The 21,769-nt window shown below is 44.2% G+C and overlaps 1 protein-coding gene across 2 annotated transcripts in view; it reads right to left on the reverse strand.

Moving 5' to 3' along the window:
* LOC116869144 (aldehyde oxidase 2) overlaps positions 1-21,769 on the reverse strand; it is a 79,950-nt gene that overhangs the window by 52,901 nt on the left and 5,280 nt on the right. Inside the window, exons 4-12 of one of the 2 annotated variants that reach the window (XM_032860124.1) lie at positions 21,151-21,259; positions 19,664-19,790; positions 18,306-18,367; positions 15,608-15,697; positions 13,104-13,184; positions 11,178-11,322; positions 6,657-6,749; positions 2,973-3,124; positions 1,145-1,238 (exon numbers count right to left, since the gene is read on the reverse strand). In XM_032860124.1, the coding sequence (XP_032716015.1) occupies positions 1,145-1,238; positions 2,973-3,124; positions 6,657-6,749; positions 11,178-11,322; positions 13,104-13,184; positions 15,608-15,697; positions 18,306-18,367; positions 19,664-19,790; positions 21,151-21,259 (953 nt within the window). Of the gene's footprint in view, positions 1-1,144; positions 1,239-2,972; positions 3,125-6,656; positions 6,750-11,177; positions 11,323-13,103; positions 13,185-15,607; positions 15,698-18,305; positions 18,368-19,663; positions 19,791-21,150; positions 21,501-21,769 lie in introns of those variants that run through there. The other variant, XM_032860123.1, reaches the window with a different exon arrangement.

Here is a 21,769-nt window from a genome sequence, read left to right on the forward strand (position 1 = left end):
TACGAGTACTAGACTACTAATGCACAGAGGGCTCTGCATGGGGCCAGGCTGTCCTTGCTCTCCTGATGCTCCAGCGTCTTTGCTTTGTCTTTCCTAGTCTTTGGGGGTCAGGCTGGGGCTGTCTTGGGCCACAGGCGTGGGGGGGATTCAGGAGAATGGCTGACAGGGCTGGGCCAGGGTCAGGCCTCTCGGCTCCTCCCTCCTGGGCGGGCCCCATGCCAAGCTGAATAGGGGCATGAGAGCTTTTCCTCTACCTCCCCCCACTTAGGGATGGGCTCGTATTATGGCCAACAAATCCCTTGGGAGGGTAACAGTCGCCTGTGATATAATTCCGGGTCAGACACACCCCCAAAGTTCATGTGGGGAGCAGACTGATAGCTTCCCTGCATCCCGTTGCCCACAGGAGGGGTAAAGGACTGGCAGGCCAAGTGGGGTGGACAGAAGGAGAGGGCATCTGATGGGTTGTCAGGGAGGGGCAGGGGGGAGCAACCACAGGGAGAAGCAGAGGCCCTGGGGAGGCAGCCTGTTGCAGACAGTGGTCCCCGCCCCATGTCTGTCTCTGCAGGTGACCTCAGCTGGGCAGCTGGATGGACGAGCCAGGCTGTGCCTAAGCTGTCGGCACAGCCTGGTGCACAGGACCCAGTGAAGGGGCACGTGGCCATCCCTGGAGAAGCGGCGGCACAGAGGGAGAGGAACGTTTCAGGAGACCGGGGTAGTTTTGCATGGCCCCAAGGGAACGGTGTTTCCAGCCAGCATGCAAATGTAGCCATTCTCTTCCTCCTGTCCCCAGAGGGCCCGTGGTGGGGGCAGTGTGTCCTCCCTAGACTCTGGCTTCACACCCAGCACCTGAGCCGGGTGTGCATGAAGAGGAGGAGGGAGCAGTCCTCAGGCAGCAGACAGCCTTCCGCTCAGTTGTCACACACCACCCGGGCTGTCACAGGCTGCGGTGGGGCGGGTGTGGCGTGGGTGTGCGTGTGGAGCCAGCAGGAGGCACCAGCCGCTCCCTAGCCTCCCTGTGCCTTTCTCTGGAGCCCGAGTTCCCCGCGCTGGATCAAGAACCAGAAACCAGGGCTTTCACTTATAGCTGTTCCCTAAAAAGACAGAAAATCCTAGGCACAGTTCAGAAAGTTCTGGGCTAGCTTACCTTCTGATATCACATTGAGGGTAGCATTGCCCACAGCCAAAACTGGATTCAGATCCGAATAGCAGTGCCGACTTATAATGTGTCCCCCTAAGGACTAAGAAGAGATAGTTAGAGCCTTGGTCTTTCTACCCCTCAGATCCTATGCCCCACAAGCACCTGCTTAAGTTCCTCTCACAGTGAAAGTGTCCCAAGGAGTCTTGGTCTTGTTGGCAGAAGGACTTCTTTCCGACCGTCTGGGGGCTGCTCCTGCCCACTTTTTTGGATCGGGAAGGGAATGGACAGTAACTATCACCCACGGAGCATTCTGTCCGTTCTATTTCTTCACACACACTCACTCACTTCTCTCAACAGCTCAGTGAAATTGATGCCATTATCCCCATTTTTCAGATGAAGACGCTGGGGCACAGAGGAGTTATGAAAGCTGAACCCCGTCTCCCAGCTAGGAAGGGGCAGGACTGGGATTCAAAGCCAAGTGGCCCATTGGGAACCACCCCCTGTTCAGCCTTGGGGCAGCACAGGTGGCTGGGATACCGGCTACAGAGCTGCTGTCCCTCATCTAACACTCTCTGTCAAGGCCAGACCCCCCCGTGGCTGTGCTGGGGCCCTGGGCTCCCACACCAATGAGGGAGAGTGGCCCTTTTCCTCTTCTGGGATCTAGCTGAGTCTATAGCATCTCAGAACTTGGGAGAGAAATGACCGGCCATTCAACTTAATACTCTCCTCCCCACACAGTGATGGCGCCTCCTGTGACCACCTTCGGTGGCTACAGTCTGCGCTGGGCCAACCATGAGGACAGGGAACCCATTCCTCTAGGAACAGCTTGAATTTCAAGTTCTTGTTTCCACTGAGCTGAATTTACCTCCCTGGATTTTCCCTATCAGGCATACTTCTACCCTCTGTGGCTATACGAAGTAAATTACATCTATCCTCATGAGTCTGTACATATTTGAAGGCAGTGCTCGCCATCCCTCTGGATGTCCCAGTCCCCACCATTCCTCCTTCTGATGTGGTTTCCAGCCCTGCACTCTCGGGCCATCATCCCCTCATCAGGCTGCAAGGTGTTACTCAGAGTTCTTGGCAGGAGGAATCCCTGGAAGAGCTTTTTCAAAGGAACTTTGTCCTTCCTTGGTTCCCCATATCTCAAGGATTTCTCACATACCATTTGGGAACACGCCTATCTTGAAAACCCATGTCTCTTCTGTTTCTTCTGAGGTCAAAAACAGCCAGAGTTTAAAGCGTGACTCTCAGGTCTGAGCATTATTCTCCAGCTATGGTCTGAACAGTATGAAGTAGAGAAGGCTACCCTCCTTATTTTAGGTATAATACTTCTGTTAATGCAACCTTAAACTAAATTATGTTCTTTGATAGTCTTATGAAATTAGCAAAATTATGACCTCCTTTCCCCACTTGCATTGCTATTTGGCTATTATAGTGAATTTGACTTAGAATCCTCTTTTAAATATATTTTAAAATGTTTGTTAAATTTTAAATGTTTGTTTATTGTTCCTGTCGTTTCAGTCTGCTGAGACCTTTTTGCATACTGATTTTGCCAGTGCTTATTTCAACACTGCAGCTGAGATTAAGAAATAGGTGCAGGGGCGCCTGGGTGGCTCAGTGGGTTAAAGCCTCTGCCTTTGGCTCAGGTCATGATCCCAGAGTCCTGGGATCCAGTCCCGCATCGGGCTCTCTGCTCAGCAGGGAGTCTGCTTTCCCCGCTTCTCTGCCTGCTCTCTGCCTATCTCTGTCTGTGAAATAAATAAATAAAATCTTAAAAAAGAAAAAAAAGAAATAGTTGCAGTGTGTGTGATGAGTGGCCCCCAGAACATACTGCCATATTCCGGATCTGCTGGCCCGCCAGAGTCTTCAGCTGCTTCAGGAGGGCTCGGTATGTCTGAGTTTTCTCCTCTGGAAGCTCGGAAACTCGCTCAGCCAAGATGTCTTTCACTTGGGCCAGACTGCAGCCAGCACCTATCTTCAGTCCTAGGAAGCAAGTTGTTTTTACAGGTGACGTGGGCGGAGCCATCGTGGTGCCGGCGCCGTCGTGTGCAGGCGCGTTGGCTCTCTTCACTGGCTGCACAGAGAATCACTGGGAACCTACAATAGCACAGATACCTCACTCCCAGATCAATTCAGTCAGAATTTCTGGACACAGGGCTTTTTCAAAAGCTCCCCAGGTAGTGCTGTGCCGCTAAGAGGAACCCCTGGGCTGGTCTGTGCTCTTCTTTAGACATATATAAGGAAACAGGCTAGAAAGAAGGAATGACAGTAACGACTAGCAGGTGGCAGACCCTACCAGGACTTTCCCCATCCTGAGCACAGTGAAACAATGCAAAGCTGTTTGTGACTAAGGGGAAGAAATCTGATGGCATTAAAGTAATGACAAGGGACTTTCAGTCACCTAGATCACTCTATAACCAATAATGCTTTGCCACCCAAACCATCGGGAGATCACTTCTCTGGCCTTTTAAAATGACTCCTTGACTTCCCCGGGTTTGTGGGATGAACGGCTCACACATACAGTCTGATTTGACATCACTTCCAGGGCTGGGTTCTAACTTTAGTTAGTCTGTTTTCAGCAGGTTTCAGGCTAGGCTTTGATTTTTCTCTTGTGGATTAACCTTTGAAGAGACGGTTTTACCCTCCCACATAGTTTTATCTTTTATCAATATTAAAAGTGTAGTTGGCACAATACCTCTCCCACCCCTGCCAACACACCCACCTAACACATTACAGTTTCAGTCATCACAGCTAACCTAAGTGATCAGGGAAACCACTATCTGTTCCTTATTATCCTTATAGGAAGCAGATCTTGCCTTAAAGAACTCAACTTCTCCCTCCCCCTGGAATGTCTCAACCTAGAGCCCACACCCTGTTGCTGCTCAGTGTTTCATGAAAGGCACTCCGCAACGTGGGAGCCCACCCCAGACCTCTCAGCGATGGCTCTTCGCTTTCTCTCACCACAGGGTCCATTGGAGCTTGGTCTTTAATTCTGCAAAAATCCATACTTTTCTCTCTGGAGCCCTGGGAAGTCCAAACTTGTTTCCTGCCATGCATTCCCTTCTACCCTATAGACCCAGAGCCTTATCAGTAGGGAAGAAGTCAGAAATAAAAAGATGCTGTTGTTGTTGGTGGTGGCGGCATTACTACTATTTTAAGGTCAGAAGCATCGTACAGACCGGCATGACCATCTCGTATTCGACACAGGTAAAACAGGGCAGTGCAGCCCCGGGAGGGAGTGAAAGGCTGGCTATCTACTCTGCTCTATTTCGGTTACTTTGTGCTAGGCTTGACATGGCTGTACTGAGAAAATTCTGTTTACTGTATTTCTATTCATGTTTTATTCCATCTTTGGTCAAAAAACCTAGCCTGTATTTCAATAGAATTGGAAGAGCTCCGACTTTGTTTATTCTCAGAATGTGGGTTTTGTTCTAACTTCATGTTTTTCAGAGTGCAGGGGTCTACGGGATGAAGAGGTACAGACTTTCTGGAGCACTTATTGTATTAAAGATTTTGAGAGGAAAACCTGTACACCGAGTCAGACATGTACGTGGTCTGGATCAGCATGCACAATTTACATAAACATAAGCCTTCACAGAAATTTATTTCCCGTCGGGGAGGCGGTCCTGGGAGGGGGGAACACACAATTTGGCTCCAATGTACCTCTCCCCCACCAATGTTGGAATTCTTCTGGGCCTTAGGAAAAATTTGGGAACCTTAGGAAAAGTTCTTGGAGGAACATTCTGCCACTAGAGGGTACTCACACTTTAATTTTAAGAGGGCCTGAGGAAGGCATATTGGCTTCCTCAGCTGTCAGAATCTGGCTCTACTTAGTTTGCAGATCCAAACAGAGCAGTCCCTTCCAACAACCAACTGGGCAGGCCACGGAGTGGGCCTGGGAGATGCGGAAAAGCTCATCAAGTGAGGAAAAGAGTTCTCAATTGGAAATGGGAGATGTGTGGCTTGGTGTCCTGGCCACCGGCCAATTTGGGGGAACTTAGGCAAGTCTACTCTCCTTTTGCAACTTGGCTCCCTCTTGAAGAATTCCTAAGAATGAGGGATTTGGGTAACCCCGAGGAATCTGAATTGTGTTCTGAAGGTCCTCTCAGGCACAGACATAAGGGGGCTCAGTGACAGGGGGATAGTGAAAAGTCTCCCCTTCTCCTCTGAACAGAGCAGCTTATTTTCATTTATTTATTCTGTTCAAGATTTTTTTTTTTTTTTTTGAAGCCAGGGTTGGGGAGCTAGAGAAGTCTGAGGACTGGGCTAAATGATAGCTGGGGTGAAGATAAAGGAAGGTTTCTCCTGCCTTAACTTCCTGCCTATCCTGGTTACCTCCGCTCCCCATCCACCTGTTCTGCCCCCCTCTTCTCCTGCTCTCACCAAGATTTCCCCAAGTCGAAGCACATTCCTTTCATTTTCCCAGGGAGATGCGGATGTGCTATGGGAGTTGTCCGGAGGCTGGACCTGTAAAGCTGTAGTGCGGGGCGGAATGAGGACGGGTCCCTTCCCTTGCAAATGGGTAGGTGATGCCGGGGAGAGGCACGCTTGCTGGTCTGCTGGACGGCCTGAGTTTGGCTGGTGACAGTCAGGAGCCAGGAGAGTAGGACCCCTGGATGGCAAGGATACAGCCAAGGGGGGTTCCCCTCCCCTTCCTCCTATGGACGCCCACAAGTACACAATGGCCTACAAGTCAGTCTTAGCTTTCTGTTCAGTCTGCCTCCTTGCTGCCTAAGTTAATAAAGTCATCAATACCACTGCATCCCAAATTCAGGTTCCTGACCTACTCATTCATTTATTTTTTTCCCATTAATTCATTCTTCAGTCATTGAAGCGAGCACTTATATGCATGTATCATACTATATGCATGAGCTCACATGCTAGGAGCTCTGGGGGGTGAGGAAAGGAGTAAAATAAGGTTCCTTTTGTCAAAGGGTTTGCCGTGCAAAGTCTTGCAGGTTTTCTGTCTACCTTGTGAGTACCCGCCTTGCCTGATGTAGTAGCATTTGCATGGAGTGGGCCCTTAAAAATGTTGTAAGTGACTGGGGTGTTTGCCTGGGCAGGTCTTTGTCTCATTTTACCTCTTGCTGTTGTCTGCATGAAATAAGTAGCATTCGAGTGCCAGACAATATTTCTTCTACTTTCTCCTTGCAAACATCCTCCCTCCTAGAAACTGACTATTAACTGATGGATAGCACTAGTCCCTTGCTGTCTTCCCATCAAAATTACACTGCAAATTTATTGTCTTTAGGTCACCATGGCATTTTATAGGCAAGAATCCTGCAGGTGACTATAAGGTCTTGAATGATATCATCTGAATACTTCATATTCTGTGCAAAGCTTTTGATAGTAAGGTTTTATGTCAGGGATATTATATCACATGAGAAAAATGATGAAGAGTTGCAAATAGGTCAGACAAGACTAATGTGTAAGTAGGTTCCAAGCTCCTTGGCAAGTGTAAGCTTTGGGCAGGCAATGGTTCACCAGGGTTTTCCTAAGAACACCAGCAACTCACCATCACTTGTTTTGGATACCACACTGAGCTCAGGAATCCTAGCAGGAGAGAGGAGAATTGGGTGAAAATGTCCTTGAGATTTCATTGCAGGTCCTGAAAAGTAAATATATGTATTTTAGAGAGATTTAGGAAACAGAAAATGCCCTTTTTTTGGGCATTGAAAGTTTCTCATAAAAATATTCAGATACTAAGTTTTTAAAAATTGAGAATAAATGTATACAGATATAAAAGCGGTGGCTATATACCCTGCAAAGTAAACTTATAAGGATGCTCTTCCAGTACAAGTATTTACTTATTTTTTATATATATAAAATAATGGATGGGAGGTTCTTAGAAAGCTCTTATACATTGGAACCAGGAGACATATATAAGAATATTCATAATAAGAAACATACAACCTACCGAAACTGAAGCAGGAAGAAATAGAAAATTTGAACTGACCAATTACTAGCAATTTGAAGCACTAATCAAAAAATTTCCAACAAACAAAAGTCCAGGACCAGAGAGCTTCACAGGTGAGTTCCACCAAACATTTACTTTTTTTTTTTTTTTTGAAGAGTTTATTTATTTATTTGGCAGAGAAAGAGAGCGGGAGAGCACAAGCAGGGGGAGCAGCAGAGAGAGAGGGAGAAGCAGGCCCCTGGGTGAGCAGGGAGCCCGAAGTAGAGCTCAATCCCAGCACTCTGGGATCATGACCTGAGCCAAAGGCAAACTTTTAACAGACTGATCCACCCAGGCGACCCTATACCAAACATTTAAAGAAGAGATAATACTTATTCTTCTCAAACTATTCTAAAAATAGAAAAGAAAACTTCCAAATTCATTCTGTGAGGCCAGTATCACTCTGCTACCAAAACCAGAGAAAGACATGACTAAAAATGAGAACTATAGGCCAATAGTTCTGATGAACTTGAATGCAAAAATCCTCAACAAAATTCTAGCAAACTGAATTTAACAGTACATTAAAAAAATCATTCACCACCGTCAAGCAGGACTTATTCTTGGGATGCAAGAGTGGCTCAATATCCACAAATCAATCAGCTCAATGGGTCACATCAGGAAGAGAAAGGATAAAAACCATAGGTTCATTGCAATATATGCAGAAAAGACATTTACAAGGTACAACATCCATTCATAATAAAAACCCTCAACAAAGTAGGCTTAGAAGGAACATACCTCAATATAATAAAACCCCACAGCTAACAACATACTGAATGGGGAAAAACAGAGAGCTTTTTCCCTAACGTCAGGAATAAGACAAAAGATGTCTAAGGACTAGTACTTAAACATAGTACTATAAGTCCTAGACACAACAATTAGATAACAAATAGAGAAAAGAACCACCCAAACTGGTAAAGAAGTAAAACTTTCACTGTTTGCAGATGTCATGATACTATATATAGAAAATCCTAAAGACTCCACCAAAAATGACAACAACAATGTAGAACTGATAAATGAATTCAGTAAAATTACAGGATACAAAATCAACGTATAGAAATCCATTGCATTCCTATACACTAATAATGAAGCAGCAGAAAGTGAAATTAAAAAAAAAAATCCCATTTACCATTGTACCAAAAATCAGAAAATATTTAGGAATATACTTAACCAAAGAGATGAAAGACCTGTATTCTGAAAACTTTAAAATACTGTTGAAAGAAATTCAAAATGACACAAAGAAATGGAAAGACATTCCATGCTCATGAGTTGGAAGAACAATATTGTTAAAATGTCTATACTACCCAAAGCAACCTACAGATTTAATGCAATCCTTATCAAAATACCAATAGCATTTTTGTTTTGAAGATTTTATTTATTTATTTGACAGACAGAGATCACAAGTAGGCAGAGGAGCAGGAAGAGAGAGAAGAGGAAGCAGACTGCCTGCTGAGCAGAGAGCCCAATGTGGGGCTCGATCCCAGGACTCTGAGACCATGACCTGAGCCGAAGGCAGAGGCTTAACCCACTGAGCCACCCAGGCACTCCACCAACAGCATTTTTTAGAGAACTAGAACAAACCTACAGTTGGTACGGAGACATGAGAGACACCTCCCAAAACAATCTTGAACAAGGGAAAAAACCACAGGTATCACAATTCTAGACTTCAAATTATATTACAAATCTGTAGTAATCAAAACAATATGGCATTGGCATAAAAATAGACACATAGATCAATGGAACAGAATGGAAAACCAAGAAATAAACCCACAGTTATTTGGCTAATTACCCTTTGACAAAGCAGGCAAAATATATAATGGGAGAAAGATGGTTTCTTCAAAAAATGGCATTGGGAAAACTAGACAGCAATATGCAAAAGGATGAAACTGGACCACTTTCTTATACCTTACAAAGAAATGAACTAAAAATGGATTAAAAACCTAACTGCGAGGTCTGAAACCATACAAATCCTAGTAGAGAACAGTAGAGAACAGGCAGTGATTCCTCTGACAGCATCCATAGTAACATTTTCCCAAGGCAAGGGAAATAAAAGCAAAAATAAAGTATTGGGACTATATCAAAATAAAAAATTTCTGCACAACAAAGGAAACAAGTAACAAAACTAAAAAGGCAACCTACTGAATGGGAGAAGAAATTTATAAATGACATATCAAATAAACTATTAGTTTTCAAAATGTGTAATAAAGAACTTACACAACTCAACAACCAAGAACCAAATAATCCAATTAAAAATGGGCAGGAGATTTGAACAGACATTTCTCCAAAGAAGACATACAGATGTCCAACAGACACATGAAAAGATGCTGAACATCACTTATCATCGGGGAAATGCAAATTAAAACTAGAGTGAGATATCACCTTGTATCCATCAGAATGGCTAACATAAAAACCACAAGAAACAACAGGTATTGGTGAGGAGGTGGAGAAAAAGGAACCTTTGTGCACTGTTGGTGGGAATGCAAACTGGCACAGCCACTGTGGAAAACAGAATGGAGGTTCTTCAGAAAGTTAAATATTGGACTGCCCTACAATCCAGTAATTGAACTACTGGGTGTTTACCTCCCAAATACAAAAATACTAATTCAAAGGGAGACATGCCCCTTTATGTTATTGCAGCATTATCTACAATAGCCAAATTATGGGAACAGCCCGGGTGTCCATCAGTAAATGAATGGATAAAGAAGATGTGGTGTATACACGCAATGGAATATTACTCAGCCATAAAAAAGAATGAAATTTTGCCATTTGCAATGACATGGATGGAGCTAGAGGGTATGATGCTAAGTGAAATAAGTCAGTCAGAGAAAGACGTATACTAATATAATTTCAGTCATATGTGGAATGAGCAAAGGCCAAAAAAAAAAAAAAAAGGAAAGAGACAACCTAAGAAACAGATTTTTAACTATAGAGAGCAAACTGATGGTTACCAGAGTGGACGTGGGTGGGCGATGGGTGAACTATGTGGTGGAGATTGAAGACCACACGCACCACGGTGAGCACTGAGTAACATACAGAACTGCTGAATCTCTACATCGTATCACCTGGAGCTCATATGACACTGCATGTTGACTAGACTGGCATTAAAATTAAAAATAATAAAGAAGGAACATTTGTAATAGCCAAAACTTGGAAAGCACTCCATGTCCTTCAACAGTAGAACAGATGAGCAAACTGTACGCGGTCATATAATGGGACCCAGTAGTCACCTGCACCACTGGGAGTGTGTTTCAGGTCAAGGATGTTGAACAAACAAAGCAAATTGAAGACGAGTAGTACTGTGTCAGTCTATTTCTGCGAAGTTCAAACATACGCTACAGTAAATGACACGTGGCTTAAAGACTCAGATATATGTGGTAAAATTGTAAAAACAAGAAAGTGACTGACCATCGCCACATTCGGACTAATGACTGCTCTGAGAGGAAGGGAAGGGAAGGGGGTGTGGTTTTGGAGGGCTCAGGGGCTTTCCAAGTTCTCAGTAAAGTTCTCATTCTTAAACCGGGTGTAGGGGATAACTGGGTGTGCACCGTTAACATACATATTTTATAAACTTCTATTATATCTACTCATTATTTAACAAAAACAAAATAAAAAAGATAAGATAAATGAAATGATTAAAAAATAACCCTCTAATTTTTTTTCTCCACACCTCAGGGGTGTTCATGATGTATACTCTCAGGGTATAGGTACATCCAACTTTGGAGACCATTTTATTATATTATAATACGATATTTGTATTGTGCTTTTATATTATTAGAATATATACAATTTATATGTTATTTATATCTAAAATTATAGAAATAATTAGATCATTATATCATATATATCACCTATATTCATGACCTGAAATAGCATATTGTGTACTTCTATATTACATATTATATGATATAATGATCTAATTATTTCTATAATGATTTTTATAATGCACTATTACATTATAATTTTCTTATTATAAAGGATGAGGTTTATCCTTGAAATGTAGTGCTTGTAGACTGAGAGTGAAGTAGGGGAGAGGAGGTTGGGCGTGGCTCTAATGGCGGCACAGGAAATGCTATAATCACTCACCCAGGGAGGTGTTGCCCGAGATTAGAGGGGCTTCAGGATGTTTGGCTTTCAGCTCCAGGAGATCCTTGAGGGTGCCAGGGGAGATCCAGGTAACCCTCTCTCCACGAAAGGTCAGGGTTTGTTTTTCTGGCTTCTCTGCCATTCTCTAAGTACAAAGGACAAGTGTGTATGCACATGGGCACACCTGCCTTTCAGGTTCCCAGATGGAGGAACGTTCCTCTAGAGAGATTGTGGGAGCCCCGGGGTCTACTTGACCGAAAAGATACTCATTACACTACACCCATTGAATAATGCCTGTATTTCCACAATTAGATATTCACTTCTTTAACTTAAGACTTGTTAAAATATGTAGCTCTTGGCTGGCCAGTGATGATATAGGCTGGCCTCTGTCAATGACACTTCAGTATGCAGTAGTTGAACACAATTCAGTATCATGGCCTTAAAGATCATAATCACACTAATAGTCCTAAATTAGCATTGTCAGCCTAGAGTTTTCCTCTGAAATCCAAACTCATAGATCTGAATGAGAACTTGGAGTCTCCTCTGAGATGTCTAATATGCATCTCAGATTTAACATATCCCAAACTGTGCTCCTCACATCCCATCCTTTCTGAAACCCCCAAAAAGGATCGCCCAAGGACCAAAAGGTCTTCCCCTTCTTTGTCAGTGGCCATTGTCCTTTCCAGCTGCCCAAAGTCCCAGAGTCAGCCTCAATCTCTCTCTCTCTCCCATACCCCACATCACATACAGCAGCAAATCTTGTTGGCTCTCCTTCAAAATATTTCCAGAATCCATTCTCTTCTCAGCTACGTGCTGACAGCCTGGTCCGACACCACCATCTCTCGGGATGGCACTAGCGCCCTGACAAGGCTCGCTGTTCCTCCCTGTGCCCCTCAGCAGGCTATTCCCACCCCACCAGCCAGAATGATCCCATCACAACATTAATAGGAACCCACGCCTCCCCCGTCCAACCTCCCTAATCAATTCTCATTTCTCGCAGGGTAAAGTCAGTAGCCCAAGTCCTTGTGGTCTGTTCCCCAGTAGCTTTCCAATCCCATTCACTATGCTCCAGCCGGGCCGCACCCTGCTCTGCCCCTTGGTCAGGACAACGGTTCTCCCACCACTGGCCCCTTTGCACCTGCTCTGTGTACCGCCTGGACTGCTTTCCCCCTACTGTGGAGGCTGCTCCCTTGATTCTGGTAGAACTTTTTTCAAACGTTATTTTCTCAGAGAAATCTCTAGCCCGCATTCTACCCTCCTTCTCAGTGTTTTTTTTTCTCCTTCTTTTCACTTCTCACTGGCTAACACGTTGTATCTCTTATCTGTTATCTTGCTTATTACCTGTCTTGCCTACCAGATGACAACTCCTTGTGAGTAGGTTTTTGTGTTAGTTTTAGTCCTTGCTCTATATTTAGTACCTAGAACAGTGACTGGCATGTTGCTGGATGATTGGTATTTGCTGAATGAGCAAATAAACACATCAGAACCCCTTCAGAAATAGGTATTTTATAGAATGGGACCACTGGATGCCAGAGAGGAGAGAGAGATGCTGATAGAGGTAAGGGTAGGACTAGGGAGGGCCCTGGAAGTGCTCCTTGGGGTCAATCTATTAGCATTGCTGGAAGGCTAGGTTAGAAGCTGAGCAAAGCTGGATGACTAGGACAGTCAATGGGGACACACTGCAGATGACAATGAGGAGAGTAATGGCGAAGCCATTCAACAGAGAGCCTCTCTTGAGGGTTCAGGGAGTGTGTCCAGGGCATCAGCCAGGGACGGCACGCTGATCTGGGTGGGGACAGGCTTCTTGGTGTGATCAAATATTTCCATAGTTTGACAACTTCACAGGAAGGAAAGGGTGGTTTTATAAAACTGAGTTTATAACCATTGACATTTCAACAAACACATAAAGCACCCAACTTATCTTACCAAGAGTTCTGGGGGAAATATGAGCTCCTGGGTAGGGTCCAAGGGCTGGAACTCGTCTTCTGCAAATAACTCTGTGCAAATCTTTATAAAGGGCAGAAAATGGCCTTGTTAGCCCAGCTAAACCAGAAACAGCATTATAATTCTTTACATTAATTGGGCAAAATGAACATAGTCATAATTCTTCTACTCTCCTAATAGGAGAGTAATGGGAAATAGTTCAAACAAATTGAAAGTTTTAAATAAGAATCTTGTTGTAAGAGAAATACTGATTTGCCCCTGATATGATACTAAGGAAAAGGGCTTTCCCTGAAATAGTTCAAAGAGTCCCCTGTGAAACCCCAAGACAATGTATGAGAAACTACCAGAGGTCAGTAAGTTGGGGGACTGGTCTCCACTGTGCCCTAGCCACTGTCCTTTCACCTGTCAAATTAGGACTCAAAATGCTAAAGGCTCTGAGAAGTCCTGAAGTTTGAATAAAAATGACTCTAGACATACATGCCTATGCACAAACCATCCCCACTAATTTTAATAACAATAGCTAACATTTATGGAGTGTTACGTTCCAAGTGTTTTTACATGTAATTAATAATTTGTTTAGTCCTCAAAACAATTATAGAAAGAATGTAAATTATCATCTCCATTTTTACCAATTGGGAAACTAAAGCATAGTGGAAAGTTACCCAAACTCTAATCTTGTGTGAAAGAGATCTGTTTTAGCTTTGGAAACACTTACTCCCAGAAAACAATCCTGAAAAGGTACAGCAAACTGGGAGAACCATAGGAAGCAGAGCTAGAGGTCTGTGTAGTGGAGAAAAGCATGCGTAGACATCAGACAGAAGGGGAAAATCAGAGCCTGGCTTTGAACCACCCCATTACCAGGGGCAGATCTGGGTCCATTCTCAGCTCTGCCGTGACTTGGCTCCCTGACCCTCCCAAAGGAAAGATACTTAATCTCTCTAAAGGTAAATGGAAATCATGATATATTTGGAAGGGTAATTTATGACAGGTGAAATGGGCTGACATTTTTCCAACACCCTCCCTCTTTTTCTATTTCTCTGGGGTCTTCCCAGGTTCCAGAAAGGAAACTTACAACTGCTCTTTATAAAGGTTCTTAGTAAGACCCTAGATTGAGGAATTACAGGTCAACATTTTTGCATTAGCTGGACTTAGAAATGCAGGCGGTACCTGAGGACAATAAGGTGGTATGTCTCTAAAACCTAGGAATAAGATAGTGTATGAGAACGAAAACATAAAAACAAAAAAACAAACAACGAAAAAAAACCCATAATGAATCAGATCTGAGGAATTAAAGTTCTCCTGAACAGGTGTTAGGCCAGGACTTAATAATAGAAGATCTTAACATAGCTGTAAGAGAAGGGAGAGTCATGGGGCGGATGCCTGCCATCCAGCTGGTCTATCCTGGTGGAAGAAAGGGCTCTTCTGCGGTGTCACCCTTAAGGTTATCCAACTACTCTGCATCCATGTTCACCAAGCAACCTCATTATAATGTGGCTTCCTATGTGTGTTTTCCTAAAGGGAAAGAACCTGCAGCTCAGTGACCATTGGATCCACTTTATAATTGTGTTACTGTAAATGAATACTAGGGCATATTCTAGTTTAAATATGTTCTTTCAAGTTTGGTTAAAGTGAATCAGGTGGTCCTCAGAGCCCAATCATTGCCCAGATGGACTTCCTGAGGCCACAGAAACGAGGATCAGACTTTAAAATGTATTACCCCTTCTGAGGCACACTGACCTTCTGTGAAGTGCTCATGGTGGGGGGGTGCAGCTACCTTCTTTGGCAATAACCCTCTATTTCACTGCACATCTTCTTCAGACCAAAATGAAGTGACAGTGGGAGGCCAAGAATGGGAACAAGGTAGGGTGCAGGATGGAAATAGGGCAGGGGGTGATGGGCTCATTTTCCTCTGAGGGCAGCTCTGTTCTCTCGCATTTTCTTGTCTATAGGAAGGAGACTCTATTTTATCTGTATTCCTTTAAGAACTTGGCAGTGGGTCTTTTTTGGAAACTAGTGTCTCTCAGAGAGCAAAGCCAGAGACTGCAATGTTTCCAGCTAGATTTCCCAGTGGTGATGATTGTGCCCTCTTATGTGACTTCAGACAGGCTCCCTTCCCAAGGTTGCAATGCCCTCTCTCTGCAGAGGAGGGGACATGGTGATAGAGGACAGCTCTGCCTGCGTGGGGGAGGCACAAAACCCCTTTCCCACCCAAGGGGGCCATCATACTTGGGGTAGGTCTTTTCCTCTTGTCTGAGTGGTTTATGTTTTCTTGTTTCATCCTGACAGAGACAGAAGGGGCAATGAGAGCCTGGCTTTGAACCACCCTGTTACCGGGTTCCAGATGAAAAGTGCTTTATCTGCACATGTGCTTAGGAAATTTGAAAGCAATGCAAAGTGTGACCATCAACACTTACAAGCCAAGTTTTAAAACTGGGCCAGCATTAAACAACACTCTCAGGGAGAGAACAAAACAGACAGAGACTTACATCACTTTCCCTGTGGAGTGAGGAAGCATCATTTCCTCTGGGATCCAAGCAGCATTTTCCCGTTCCTTTCTGTCGACAGCCATCTGACTCCTAGGACAGCGAAATGCCTTCAGATGAAAAACTTTTTAATAGGTAAATGGGTGTGTGCCTTGAAAGGCTTGTCAATTGAAATGAGACTTCCAGACTTCTTTTAGTCATTTTTGGTAGTTTCTGTTGGAACAGGACTAATCACAAGATCTCTCTTCTTTTGCTTTATTTAAAAAATAGAATGACTGGGATGCCTGGGTGGCTCAGTGGGTTAGTGTCTGTGTTTGGCTCAGGTCATGATCCCAGGATCCTGCTCAGCGGGGAGTCTGCTTTTCCCTCTCCTTCTGTGTGAGTTTGCTCTCTCTCTCTCCCCCTCAAATAAATAAATAAGTATTAAAAAAGTAAAATGAGGGGCGCCTGGGTGGCTCAGTGGGTTAAGCCTCTGCCTTCGGCTCAGGTCATGGTCTCAGAGTCCTGGATCGAGCTCTCTGCTCAGCAGGGAGCTTGCTTCCCCCTCTCTCTCTGCCTGCCTCTCTGCCTACTCTCTCTCTCTGTCAAATAAATAAATAAAATCTTAAACAAAGTAAAATGATAATATAGACTATATGAAGTATATAATATGATGTATAATATATGCAAAAATATATAGTGTAGGGGCGCCTGGGTGGCTCAGTGCGTTAAGCCGCTGCCTTCGGCTCAGTTCATGATCTCAGGGTCCTGGGATGGAGCCCCGCATCGGGCTCTCTGCTCAGCGGGGAGCCTGCTTCCCTCTCTCTCTCTGCCTGCCTCTCTGCCTACTTGTGATCTCTCTCTCTCTGTCAAATAAATAAATAAAATCTTTAAAAAAAAATATGGTGTAATAATAAAGAATATAAAGAAGCATAAAGGAAACTATCATTACCCTATTCCACTGATAAAGTTTTATATATCCTATATTTGCACTATATTTAAGTACAATATTCTTTTTGCCTTTTTATTCATTTATTTGCCTACTATTTTGTTCATTTATATGTTTATTTATTCATTTATATTGTGAATATTTTTCCATATCATTAAAATGTCTTTATTTATTGAAATTAAAAATTTTTTTTAAATTTAAATTCAGTTAGCCAACATATAATACATCTCAAATGGTCTTTAAAATATAATTTGCTGATCATATAATAGTCCATCTTCTGACTATTCTGTGAAATATTCATAACATTTGCTATTGTTATATACTTGGGTTTTTTCCCCTACATTGTATAAATATAAATAACATAATGAATATTTCTATTGATCACATGCGCAGCTTTGTGTACATCTCTGAATTTTTTCACAGGTGAACTCCTGGTGGTAGAATTAATTGATATGATACCTTTTAGGGCAATGGTGATTTATTCATTCTTTAGCCTATATAAGATCTAGCAATACTAAATGTTATCATTTATATAAGGACCTTTAAGACAAAAGAAAAGAAAACATAGAGAAAGGTGGAGAAAAAAACTTATTTTGGAACTGGGTTTTCTAGCCATTTGGGGTCTGCAGGGGACTGACTGGAAATGAATGGACACTCAATGAATTTTACAGCCGGTTTCCACTTACTGGTTCCTTCATTTCCCTTTCCTCCAAATTTACCTCTTGTGTATCCTTCCTTAAATAATTTCTCCTTGGTATCTAGTAAAATACTTTCTTTCAGATACCCAGTTCTCTGCCCAAATGCCTCAGGCTGTCATCTTCCTAACTCTGTCCAAGAAGCAAAACCATCTGGGCCCAGTGACCAGAGCTTCCTCTCTTACTCAGAGCTCTGAGAGTGTCCATGATGGGCCATGAGTCAGCTACAACAGAAACAGCCCGTCTCCTCTTGGCCCAGTAGATGTGAGCCTCGGGTATTGCCACTGGGGGCCCAATTTCTTTCACCCATGAAAGTCCTTGGGGCCAGCTGGAGGCACGTGGGTCTCCAACCATATTTTTGCATTTATCCCCAGAGTCCATGCCTGGAAAGGTGGATAACATCCAGATTCCAGAGGGAGAGAGGTTTCCCTTAATTTCCTTTATTCATATTTGATATGTGCTTCCCTTACACTGGCAATTTATTTATTTATTATTTATTTATTTATTTTTCAAAGATTTTATTTACTTATTTGACAGACAGGGTTCACAAGTAGGCAGAGAGGCAGGCAGAGAGAGAGGGAGGAAGCAGGCTCCCCGCTGAGCAGAGAGCCCGATGCGGGGCTCAATTCCAGGACCCTGAGATCATGACCTGAGCCAAAGGCAGAGGCTTTAACAAACTGAGCCACCCAGGCAGCCCTACACTGGCAATTTAATGGGTTTACAAGCTGTTCGTTTTATTTCTCTGCTTATCAACTTTGGCTCCCCTGTGTGGCAGCAGAAGTCTGGGACATGTGCCTACGAGGACCGGCCCGGATCTGGGGAGAGGGATGCACCTGCTGGTCCACTTCCAGGCTCACCTCTACTACTTGTGGTGGGATGTGGAACATCAGAGGTCGTGTAACGTTCACCCTATCCTCAACAAACAGCTAAAATTCTCATGAGTCGGTTGGAACTAACTCACTTGGTCTCCCTTATTGTCCGTTTCGATGATCTGAACAGTGCAGCCCCTGTATTCCCAGCCTTGGCCCGCTGTCACTGCCGTTCTCGCTCTGCAGGGCATCCCCAGTCATGTACTCACCACACAGAAGGTCCTTCCACCTGCGAGAATGGGCCGATACCCGGTGCAGCGGCAAAGATGACCTTAACAGAGAAGAGGCATGCTTATGAGTAGGTTTTAGTTTTACTAGTTTCTTTTGAAAGTTGAAACAGACTTGGTTGTTGGTTTTGGGGTTTTTATTTTATTTTATTTTTATTTTTTTCGAGAGTGTTTAAATATCTGCCAGACTGTCCAATGTTTTTTTCCTCTTCTTAGAACACGAATGTTCCCACCACATCAATTCCAGTTTTATTCTCTGTCCTAAAGGAGATGGCCACCTATCTGGTGAGCTCATTTGAGTCCACTATTAGTTTGTTCATTCATTCAGCATGTATCTATGTAAGATGCAGGGGATCTGAGAACAAGAAAGTATGGACCAGATTTAAGGCACTATATGATTTTCTGTAATGGGGTGAGGAGAGAAAAGGAAGCAACTGCCAGCAACTGGCAGATTACAAGAGTGTGTCTGTGCTCACCCCTCAGGTCTCAATCTAAGAACTTGTGTGTTTAACAGATGACTTGTTTAGGGACTGCTGACACTTGAAAATGGTGTTTATTGATCCTGAAAAAGAGATATGAGTAGGTACTCCACTTTAGTAATGTCAACCCATTGCAAAATTTAAAGCATCCTTTTAATTTCTGAAGGGCTCTGTTGTGGGTTGAATTGTGTCCTCCCAAAAAGATATGCTGAAGTTCTAACACCTGGAACCTATGGATATGACCTTATTTGGGAACAGGAACTTTGTAGACAGTTAAATTGAGGTCCTACTGGATTAGAGTCCATTCTAATCCTTGTAAGGACTCAGGTACTTATAAGAAGAAGAGAATTTGGACACAAACACAGTGGGGAGAAGCCCATGAGAAGACAGAGGCAAAGACTGGAGTGAGGCGTCTTTAAGTCCAGGAATGCCAGGATGGCTGCCAAGCACCAGAGGCAAAGAAGAGGCAAGGAAGAATCCTCTTCCAGAGCCTCCAGGGGGAGCACGACCCTGCTGACAGCTTGGTTTCAGATGTGTAGCCTCCAGAGCTGGGAAAGAATAAATTCCTGTTGTTTTAACCGACCCCGTTGGTGGCACTCTGATGTGACAGCGCCAGGGAAGATAGAAGAAGCCAAATCAGTCACTGGAGAGAGAACTGAGGTGTCCAGATGGGCGTGTGGCCTCTCCAGCAAGTGCGCTACCGTTCTTCTCTGCTCCTGGGTGAGCTGTAGCTACTCTAGAAACAACCAGGGGGCCCCTGGTTGGGCACTGGGATGACCTCGTGAGTGGGCCCCAGCAGCCTGAAGCATGATTCCTACCGGGCGTCAGGCGGGTGGTGGTCTCTGTGCATGTCAGCCCTACCTCCCAGGGCTTCCAGGAGCTGCTCCTCTGAGGGCTGCTGGTGGTTCCTAAGCAGAGTGTACATGGACATCACCATCCCAGGCGTGCAGAAGCCACACTGGGTGCCATGGCTCTTGGCAATCCTCTCCTAGAAGGACACATGCATGATCACAGGCCTTTCTGCCGTCACCACCCCTCACCAAAGTCCCCATCTGGCACCTCCCTAATCATGGTGGAACCCAGTCCCGGAGCAGTGCATCCCTTCCCTTGCTCGGAGAAGGCCAGGACCCCTTTCCTTGGCTGCTCTGGACGAGGTACCTCAGAAGCCATAGTCTATCATTATAATCATCTCTCAAGCTCAGATGCTTAAATCCTTCTAACTGGGAATTAACGGGGTGCAGCTTCTATTCCCAGAGTGAGTATTCTCCAGAAATCAGTAATAAAGAAAATTATGTGTAAGTTTCAAAAACAATTTTCTTGAACACCTCCATATCTCGTCCAGCCTAATTCTGACCATGGGGCCACCTCTTTTTTGATTAATTTGGAGACTAATTACTGTTGACCTCACTTTACTTTTTTCTTTAAATTCTTTTGTGTTGGCTCCAAAGGAGTTCTACTTTCAAAGATCCAAGATTTTGGTCTGTGTCCCAGATCCTTGCTGTCTGAAGTGCTGTCCATGGACCAGCGGGGTTGGTCCCACCTGGGAGCTTGCAGGACGTGCAGGACCTCAGGCCTCTGCTCAAACCTCCCAACTCAGACTCTGTATTTGTAACAAGCTCCCAGATGATTCTTCGCGCATTAAAGTTTGGGAAGCTCTGTTCTAAATTTCACAGCGTTATCCTTTCTGATCTCCCCAGACATTTCAGTAAATTCTGCTGGGTCCTTGGCCTTTGCTGAGCTTTCCTGGAATCGATTCTCATGTTGTGAAACCCAGAGACCCTGCTGGAAGCACCTGTGGTCCTGGTGGATCGGGACCTACGATTCTCTAGTTCTCTGTCTCCCTTCTTTGTGACAGTGACAGAGGAGTCGATGTGTTTTCTGCCAAAGCTTAAAACCAGCCTCTGTGTTCCAGCTTCAAGTTAAGATTTGGAGAAATGATTGTCCTTGTGCTCTGGTATAGTCAGCCTTGGTTCTAATTTTCCTCCCAAGACCTCCTATGCTACAGGGAATAAGTCTGGGTTTTATCTTGTTCACCTCTGACATTTTATTCTATGGAGAAGAGCCCGTGCACAGTATTTACTCCAGCTTATAGTCCCACAGGCTCCAGTCGATGTTTTGATAATCCTGCTTATCATTCAGGGGGAAAAAAGTAGGAAAAAAGATAATCATCTAATAAAATGTGGATGGATTTCCAGCTTTCTTTAAATCACTTGGGTGTTATTATCTCGATCAATACGCATCCAAAGCTTCTACTTACCTGAGTACAACCTAGAAGCTCCAGGCAGGGCAGTCAACACAGTGTTGGTTAAAAAGAAAAAGTTAAGAAGAAAATGACAATGTGCTCTTACCTGCACAGGGTGAAGCCTGGTGTTGATGCTTCCAACACCTTCCACGGTGGTGATAGCAGCCCCATACAGAGAGCAGATGGGCACCAGGCACGCAGTGATGGAGAAGTGTCTTCATAGGAGGAACACAAGGAAAATCAAGGGAAATAACACAGTCCTGCCTCTTGGGAATCTGGGAATGAAGAAGGGCAGCAGAAACCCCCCCCAAGCCTATCATTCAGCCTGGGGGATGGGGAACTGACGGGGTGACAGGGAAGGAAAATTTAGAGTCCTCTCTGCTGACTTTGTACTCTCTGTAAGGACTGAGGATCCTTCGAGGGAACCCAGGCATTCTGAACCTCAGAAGAACTTTCTAAGCCTGTATAGACCTACTCGAGTCTGGACTCAGTGGGAATGGACTCATGTTGCCAGGAGTATGATTGGATATGGACTAGTATTCATTAGGATGCTGACCCCGTAACAGGTAAAAGGCACACTTAATGGCTTTTATGTCTACATTTGAGAATTTTTTTGCTGTTAATTTTAAACACTCCTGATAAGGTCATTCAACAGTGAAATGACATGTGTTCTGAGGCCATTTCTTGATTTCTTGAGGCAGTAGATTTGAGAGTAGCCCAAGTCC

This window comes from Lontra canadensis, unplaced genomic scaffold (assembly GCF_010015895.1).
Source record: "Lontra canadensis isolate GAN:19392208 unplaced genomic scaffold, GSC_riverotter_1.0 scaffold18, whole genome shotgun sequence".
NCBI classification, from domain to species: Eukaryota; Metazoa; Chordata; class Mammalia; order Carnivora; family Mustelidae; genus Lontra; species Lontra canadensis.